Source organism: Pimephales promelas, chromosome 17 (assembly GCF_988280905.1).
Source record: "Pimephales promelas chromosome 17, fPimPro1.hap1.1, whole genome shotgun sequence".
Lineage (NCBI taxonomy): Eukaryota > Metazoa > Chordata > Actinopteri > Cypriniformes > Leuciscidae > Pimephales > Pimephales promelas.
The window spans coordinates 23,018,052-23,027,128 of record NC_142785.1 but is presented as its reverse complement, the minus strand read 5'-3'; the positions used below and the strand labels follow the sequence as shown (position 1 = coordinate 23,027,128).

General features: G+C 38.2%; 1 protein-coding gene across 1 annotated transcript; it reads right to left on the bottom strand.

Annotated features, from left to right (window-relative positions):
• Window positions 1-3,431: 3,431 nt before the first annotated feature.
• Window positions 3,432-4,765, bottom strand: LOC120474838 (urotensin-2 receptor). Its single transcript, XM_039665453.2, has one exon. It carries the CDS (start codon window positions 4,634-4,636, stop codon window positions 3,554-3,556), a length of 1,083 nt encoding a protein of 360 aa, XP_039521387.2. The 5' UTR covers window positions 4,637-4,765; the 3' UTR covers window positions 3,432-3,553.
• Between the last annotated feature and the right edge of the window lie 4,312 nt (window positions 4,766-9,077).

The following is a 9,077-nucleotide window of genomic DNA, read 5'->3' as shown; positions in this document are numbered from 1 at the left end:
AATGGTTAGTATCATAAACAGCGCTGCACAGATCCATCCAACATGCTGTCAATGTGGAGACCCACCTTAAAAAAAGGTTAGCAAGCATGTAAGAAGCCTAGCTAATAAGGAGAGCTATGTTAACCTTATCAAACCCCGCCGTCGCGCTCGCCACAGTTTTTTAACACTGCGGTAAATCAGACACGTCGGTAGAACATCTTGTCTCCAATTTTGTTCAACGGGTCTGGCAGTGTCACATTTCAGTTTGGCCAGGTAACATTTATTTTCTTTGACCGGCAAGAAATACCAGCTACTAGATTATTTACTTGTTATGGATTGTCTCCGCAAGTCTGCCGGAAGTTAAGTTTGGGCCAGATTAATGCACATGCGCAGTACCGTTTGTTTATGTTGTCACTGCTGAAAGCGTCTATACAATAGATTGAAATACAATCCGTCCATATCTTGTTGCGTTGCATATTTATCTATGATGAGCTGCATTTATATGAGATGATGAGGTTGAACATGTCGGATGTGCTTCATGCGTATAAATGTGCTTGTTTGTTTTGAAATATGGGGAGGATGTACTGCGTTTTTAAAACAAGTCTCTTATGTGCATCAAGGCTGCATTCATTCAACTAATGGTTTTAAATTATGGTGGATGCTGCACATTGGTGGTGGTTGAGGAGAGACCCCCCTCTATGTCAAGCGTTTTGAGTGTCCAGAAAGGCGCTATATAAATGCAATGAATTATTATTATTCTTAAATAATGGTAATATTGTAAAATGCTATTACAAATTGTTTTCTATTTGAATATATTTTAAAATTAAATTTATTCTTGTGAAGGCAAATCTGAGTTTACTGCATCATTACTACCATCTTCAGTGTCACATGATCATTCTGAAATCATTTTAATATGCTGATTTGTTGCTCAAGAAACATTTCTTATTAATAATGTTTTGAGAAAACAGTCATATGTCTTTTTCAGTACTAAATTAAAAGAGCAGTAATGCATCCTTTCTGAAAAAAAACTATTATTTTCATAAATATTACTGACACAACTTTTGATGCTGGTATAAATCACAGCTGATTTGCATGGCTTTTGGAAGCAAGGGTTTGCCAGTAGGAGTTACGGTTTTGAAGAACAGATGTTACTAATTAAATAATGCAACGAAACAAATGGAGGACCCATTGGAGCTTGTAGTTCGACCACAAGAAAGTCTGGATAGAGGGCTACAGTAACACAAGCTTCCCTCTGGCGATACAACATTCCTCACTGTTTACACTTAAGTCATGCAATTTCCTATGACTACCCACTTGAAGAGCCCAACAATAACACGCAAGGCGAGATAGTGATTTATTAAATTTTTTTGTAGAGACTGATAAGGAAATGTGAAACGTTTGACTGGTGCCTTCAATCTTTGGTTGTGCAATTTATAAAGGGGGCTTTCTTTAAAATGAGTGTTTTCTCTAAAGTGTCATTAAGTAAAGTGATATGCTCTCTCTTGACATCAGACTCAGTTCTTGCACTCTTGAGCTAATCTTTCCATGATAAACCATGTTTGGTGTGTTTTGCCAGCATGAGGCTTGGCACTTTGAGCTGCTCAAGAAATTCTATAACTTTGTACATGTATGACCCTGGTCTGAGCGTCATCGTATTCTTGAGTTTGATGAAAGCATCAGGCCCCAGTTGTGTGGGTTCTGTTCTTTTGTCTCCAGAGAAATGGAGGCTGTGAGAATCAATTTTATCCTTCCACATCCTTGGATCTGCCAGATATAGATGGTGTGAGTGAATATATCCCCACTTTACACAATTGAAATACCTTTGAGTCCTTCCTGACATTGAGAACCAAAATAGAACAATGCAGGAGTTTGTTCTTTTAGCCATCCAAATGGATTATCTACTGACTTGCTGTTGTTAATCTTGATATTATTGATTACGACTAAGACCACAGATCATCAGCATGACCTTTTGTGGTATTTTTCTTCTTCTGATGTTCCTGGCAAGTTTACATGGTTTCTATTTTATGCTAAGAATATTGAGTGTAAAGTGTCACTATAACCACCTGATATACACTTTTCTATATCAGTGTTTCCCATAAATATGCCAGACTCATTGACTGAATGCATTATGCTCAGAGTTCAAATATATGAATATGCATAGGCCAGTTTAGCTCTAAGCGGCAAATGCCACCATATTGTGAGGTGGGAAAGCAATTTAGCCCAGATTGTCTGTTGATTCATTTCTTAGTGTCCAAGCACAGAATGGACAACTGAAGAGAGTGTGTATATGTGTGTGGGTATGCATATATGTATATGTACACTCACCTAAAGGATTATTAGGAACACCATACTAATAATGTGTTCACCCTTTCACCTTCAGAACTGCCTTAATTCTACGTGGCATTGATTCATTAAGGTGCTGAAAGCATTCTTTATAAACGATGGCCCATATTGATTGATAGGATTGCCTCTTGCAGTTGATGGAGATTTGTGGGATGCACATCCAGGGCACGAAGCTCCCGTTCCACCACATCCCAAAGATGCTCTATTGGGTTGAGATCTGGTGACTGTGGGGGCCATTTTAGTACAGTGAACTCATTGTTCAAGAAACCAATTTTAAATGATTCGAGCTTTGTGACATGGTGCATTATTCTGCTGGAAGTAGCCATCAGAGGATGGGTACATGCTGGTCATAAAGGGATGCAGGCACGTATTGAGAACCTGCCCTTTTTATTCGTGGAGAGAAAGTGCCTTTTATTCTGGGGTGTTTTTTTATTTTTGAAAAATAATATATATTACTGTTTGCGCACAGCTTACCTGTCAAACAAATATATTGATTGAATAGTGTATCTAAATATCATGTCAGGAGTTCTGAAGCGCTCCCTCTCTGAAGCACCGATCAGATTTGGGCCGTGTTTCCACCAAAGGGTTTTTCCACGCGCCTGGTGTATGTTTTCAATTGTTTCTGCAGGGGGTTGCACACTTGTTTTACAGTTAGTGCACTTACAGTATACTTAAGAAAGTACTGGATAATATAAGGAAACTACATGGGTTAAGGTTAGGTTTAGCTATAGGTTCAGGGTTAGTAGTTATTATTACCCAGTTATTTTAATTACTATAATAATTACATGGGGGGAAAGGATGGTAAAATAAAGTGATATCCAACAGGGGCATCTCTTAGGCCTTGAAATCAAGACAGTCCTGCTTGGATGTCACTTTTCTGAACATGTTTCCATGAAGTATTCAAAGGATGTGGCATTAGTGCACTGGATAAAATAAGGTTCGAGCTAAAGTGGAAAATATGAATGAGTTGGTTGTTTTGTGAATGGACGGGGATCAATTCTCAGCATTTCTCTGTAAACATTGTTCATCGTTCAAATAAGGTTATATGGCCTTGACAGGTATTTAGTGGATATTAATGTAATGTGGAACAGTAATATGTGTGATTGTAATTTTTCTCTTTTTTTCAGTTAGAAAAAAATAGAAAAGCTTTGGAGTTTGCTTGTTGAAATGCTTAGCTGAAGAATCGTGCTTACCTTTACACGAACGGGTCGGGTTAGGCTTTCCAATCTCTTCACTGCATCACCTTTAACTGCGCCATGACAAGCGTCTCAGAGTTGAAGTCAAACTGATTACTGGATGACGCAGACTTTCCCCAAGAGTACAAGCTCGGTGGGCGCTTTTTAAATGATGACGTGTAGCGGTAAAAACTCTTGTGTCGGTTTTTAAGATACTCTCGATAATTTTTGGTCAGGAGGGTATACAAAAACGGATTGATGCAGCTGTTGCTGTAGGTCAGACTCGCCACGAGGTAATTGATGCTCGTGTGCGTGTGTGAGGCTAAACTGAAGGGCTTGTGGTACAGGGGGACAAGCTGCCATATCCAGAAGGGCAGAAAACACGCCCAGAACACGAGCACTATCGTGAAAATCATTATCAAAACTTTCTGTTTTGGCGAGCGCTTGCTGCTTTTATTTACAGCCGACGTCTTTTGAGACTCCAGGTACGTCTTGGCTAGCCTGGTGTACAAATAACCAATTACAAGCCCTGGCGCCATTATGCTCGTACAGAACAGGATAGTCAAGTACAATTTATACGCCTGGGGTGCCCAGGTGGGTGCGCACATTCTTTTCACCCCTCCATCTGCGGTTGTTTTAGTAGTCTGGTTAACCATGACCATCATGGGAAGAGTTAGGACGAGGGATAAAATCCAAACTCCCCACGCCATGGCTTTTCGATAGCTTTTGGAGCGTTTCACGGTATCCAATGGTTTAGTCACTGCCAGGTATCGCTCCATACACATCACTGTCAGAGTAAAGATGCTCGCGTGCATAGTTACCAGGTCCAGACTTAGCAGTATCTTGCATCCCACATCTCCAAAATACCAGTCCTTCAGAAAGTACGTGCACACGACAAAAGGAATCGTGGAGAGGTAAAGAAGATCCGCGAGCGCCAGGTTGATGATGGAGATGTACATGGAAGTGGCGAAGCGTATGGAATGACACATAACTACCAGGGTGTAGACGTTTCCCGAAACTCCAACGATGTAAACCACTGACAGCAGCGTCCCGAAAGTCGATGTTATCACAAGCTCGTCCACCGAACCGGAGTTGCTACGGGACGGACCGCTGACACTGCCAGACTTGTTGTAATTCATTGCGCTCGCGGTGAATGCGGAGCTCTACGCGGGAACTTTGTCAGGTGCGCAAGACCCCACACACACTGTTTGGATATTTGACAGATGTGTCTGAGCGCACTCGTCGGTGTCCGCAGCTCCTGACGTCAAATCGTCGCTCCGCACTTTTGGCCACTAAATTTCGAAGAATGTTTAGAGACAGCGTCCATTTATTTACAGTTTTTGGTTGTATTTTACTAATATATTTCAGGAAACAATCATCTGGTAAAAATAAATGAATAAATAAAGAATATAACGCAGAAATGTCACAGAAATAAAAATGCAAAAAGCCCTATTGTCCGATGTTACGCACCCAACGTTATAATTTCAAGTTTTGTTTAATGACTGGTAGCCTATACGTACAGACAAAAGTCTTTTTTAAAGACCTTCTCTGAAGGTTTTTTTCTGGTGTGAAATTTGAAAATCATTTTTCTCTGCATCTGTGCATCTGACCTTGGGTTAGTTCCCCAGGGATCTGCAGTGTTCTCATGATCCGTTCCTGTGAAAGTCAGGACTGACTGCAGACTAAAAAATGACTGTAGCCATTGGCTGCAAAATTGAAACATTTAAGAGACAAATTAGCTTTTTTTTTTCTTTTTCTTTTTTTCAGAATCACTCAAAATAGCTGGTGTTTCTTGAAGCATGTTCAGATGTGTGCTGCTTGTCGTACAAATTAGGGGAAGACTGTATGAAAGTACACCTTTTGTTTGAGCATCTGTGTTTGTGAATTTGATGTGTTGTATCCACATTTATCTGCTAAAAATATAATGCACTTGGACACGTACAGCACAAATACAGATTATGTGAGTTAATGTCAAACACAAAGAGTTATTGTTACCCACTACTGAGGTGAGTTGTAACAGGCTGGGGATAGATGTAACAATGAGAGGTAATTTGCTGAAATACTGTAAGATCCACACAATGTTTTTGAAGAACAAAGAATAATCATTTTATATAAAGTGAACCATTTCAGAGATGCACATACATTCTACAAATGTGCACAAAATAAATAAATAAATAAATGTATGTGTTTAATTAGGGCAGATACTGATTATCCTGTACGTATTACAGTGTTATAGAACAGTATTTATATTGTTTTTTACCTCTTGTAACCACAGCCACGTCCAAGTGAAATGAGGGCACGGGCGCTTTGTGGCTGCACAAGAGGTAAAAACGATATAAATACTGTTCGTTTTCTCACACAAACAGCTCGTTTCGTGTCTTAGGCCATCAATGTGTACTTACATTTACGAGTCATTAAGTCATGTTCAATTTGGACTTCTCTGTGCATGCTCTTTGAGGTGGTGACCATAGACCTCCATTATATGACTGACAGACCAGAACAGTTTGACCTCTTGGATGCCCTTGAGGTAAGCTAAAACATATCAAAAATTATTTTCAAAGTGAAATGTCCCTTTAATGGGGGATCTGATATTTGGAATTATCATAAACATTTGTAACATTTTTTATGAACCGTTACAACTATCCAGTCATAACTTGGCTACATGTTTTAGCAAGTAAGTTTGAAGTTAGCTAGAATGCAAAGCATCAAATTAACTAGAGAAACAACTAGGCTACTTTAAATTTTACAAGTAAAAAAACTGCATTTACAATACAATGATTGCAAGGCAAAAAGCAATCTTGATAAAAAAAAAATGTACCTTCCTTCCTGAAATTCTGTTTTTTGGTCATACAATGTCCAATGTTGCTCACAGTAACATGCCAATGATAATGCAAGTGTATGATATTGATAACTTTTCTGACTTGTGACAGTGTTACAACACTCCCCGGTCTCCCTATACATGTTTGTTACTCGGAAGAACAAATATTCAACCTTTGTTTTACTGACTGTTTAAATGTAGCTAAATTTAATCTTTGTTAATAATGTCAGAAATTTGCTTCACAAACAGGTCAAGAAATAAAAAAGAGAGAATTTTAGGACTGCTTGACAGACCAGTATAGCTCAATAACCTTACATAATCCCAGTCTTTTTTTAAATAAATTGTTGTTGAATTGTGATTTCTGATATTGCTGTAATCAGATTTGAAATTAAGTTAGCTTATTGATGTAGGCTACGAACAAGCAGCAATCTTAAGAGTGATGATTGTCATTTGAAAATCCAATTTTTATTTATTTCACTATCAAGAGACTATGTTTAAATCAGTTTATGCAATACTTGTTAGGCTTTGTGAAGCCCTGCAGTTATTTCCCCAGTGTTGTGGGACTGTTGGATTTGTGTCTTGGCAGTCCCCATGCATGAAATGTCATTTTGATATCGATAACACATGTTGGTAGGGTCTATGAATAAATTTCACTTTTATTAAATAAAGTAGTCATATATAGGGACATATCCCTTGGGACTTTGAAGAAAATACTAAAGGTTGGTCATTTTATATTAAAACCTTCACCACACTTCTTCTGCAGTATAATTCTGTTTAATGTTTATGAAAACGCCACCATTGATCCGGGTAGATCCTTGCACAAGAATGAAAGGCAGCATCTCATGAGGCAGAGAATGTTGTTAAATACAGTAAGCTCACCGTGTGCTTGATGTTGAAAGCTCTTTGGATATTTGAGACCGAGAGCACATGATTGGCAGGGCTGAACCGTAGTATAACAATGGGAGCTGAATACTGATGATACTTTATGAAAGCTGCTGAAGAGGAACTTGCAGACAAGTGAGCCATTTTAGGTACAGACAACACAGGGAGTTGTTTGCATATTTAAATAATTTGCAAAGCTAGACACTTCCTGTGACATTTCTTGGTGTTTTAGTTAGTTGCATGACACAAGACACCTTGTTTTCTCCTTTTGGGAAAAACATTCTTTTCAGGTGTGTTAATGGGGAGCTGTCCATGGTGCTGTCCTGCAAAGAGAACATCTTTTGTTAAGGTCTTGAAGTAGTCAAAGCAGACTGACAGATTTTGCTTTTATTGCATATGATATGATCTATCCTCACAAATAGAGAAAGCTTTAAAACGTTGCTTGAGAAGGAAATTCTTCTTAGCATGCTTTTAGTCACAGTGGTCTTGACTTGTGTTGTTCCTGGCTGCAAGAATTCAGAGAGTAAATATTTAGCCGGAGTGAGTTACTTCGGTTTTCAGTGAAGGATCCGGGGCATTGCAGGCAGTGGCAGAAATTTTGTTAATTTTGTCCACATTTCAAACTGGATGAATTATGTACATTGTTTTAGGCCATATAGAGGTGGGAGGGAAATGAAAGAAACTGCCGTTCCATCAGTTATTTAGGAAGAAGTGGACGTTTTTACCATAACTTAACCCTTTGACTGTTTGACTTGTCTTTTGTTGACACACAAACATGAATTTCTTGGTCCAGATAACACAGAAAAATAGTAAAAATTGTTCATGTATACTACTGACATTGAAATATGAAGAGTTCAGATGCAAAAGCCTCTAAATGCCATTTGAAATTTTCTTCTTTAATGATGATTTTTATCAAACTTGTATATTTAAGTTCAGTAATTTCACTTAAATAACAATTAATAGGTAATTATCATTGCCATTTAAGTGAAATTACTGTAATTTCACTTAAATGGCATTATCAGTAATTGTCAGTAATTTCACTTAAATGGCAATGATAATTACCTATTAATTGTTATTTAAGTGAAATTACTGAACTTAAATATACACAAGTATGATAAAAATCATCATTAAAGAAGAAAATTTCAATTGGCATTTTAGAGGCTTTTGCATCTGAACTCTTCATATGTACTGCGGGTTAAAAATCTCAACTATCAACTCTAAACACATTTTTACAAAACAAAGCGGGTTGAAACCTTAACACTTAACTTCTCCGTACTGCAAGTACATACTGCAAGTACATTTAGGATTTATGTAAGAGTGTATTGGCATGTCCTATTTCACTCTGCCTCAAGTATCCTTTCCTTTGATAGGGAAGATAGTCTGTACTGCAAGACACAGTTTCTGTTCTTCATGCTGTGTAGCCATAACCTGGGTAGTGTAGCCAGCAATGATCAAATCAAACAGCTCAGATCAGCTGCAGGGATCATCTGCAACCAGCTGTCTATTTCCCGTCTCCCACCACACAAATTAACTCTTGACTGCAGGGCTAAAAACACTTCCTCAGTGCAAAGACCTCCCGTCTTAATTCAAACAGTGGGATGATTGCGTTTTAAAGGTGCAATGTGTAAAAAAAATGAGTATCTATTAACAGAAATGCAATATGACATCCATAATTATGTTTTCAGTGATGCATAAAGGACTTAAACTACAATGTTTTTAATACCTTAGAATGAGACATTTCTATCTACATAACCGCTTTTATGAAGGTCGACATCTTGTGACGTCATGTTTCTACCGTAGCCAACAGCAAACAAACAGCACTACAAAGCATGTTTCATTCATACTTTGAAAGAGAAGCAGCAGAAAGCTAGAAGCTAGCC

Coding starts and splice junctions, on each gene's coding strand:
- LOC120474838 (XM_039665453.2), bottom strand. CDS start 4,636: ATGAATTACAACAAGTCTGGCAGTGTCAGCGGTCCGTCCCGTAGCAAC.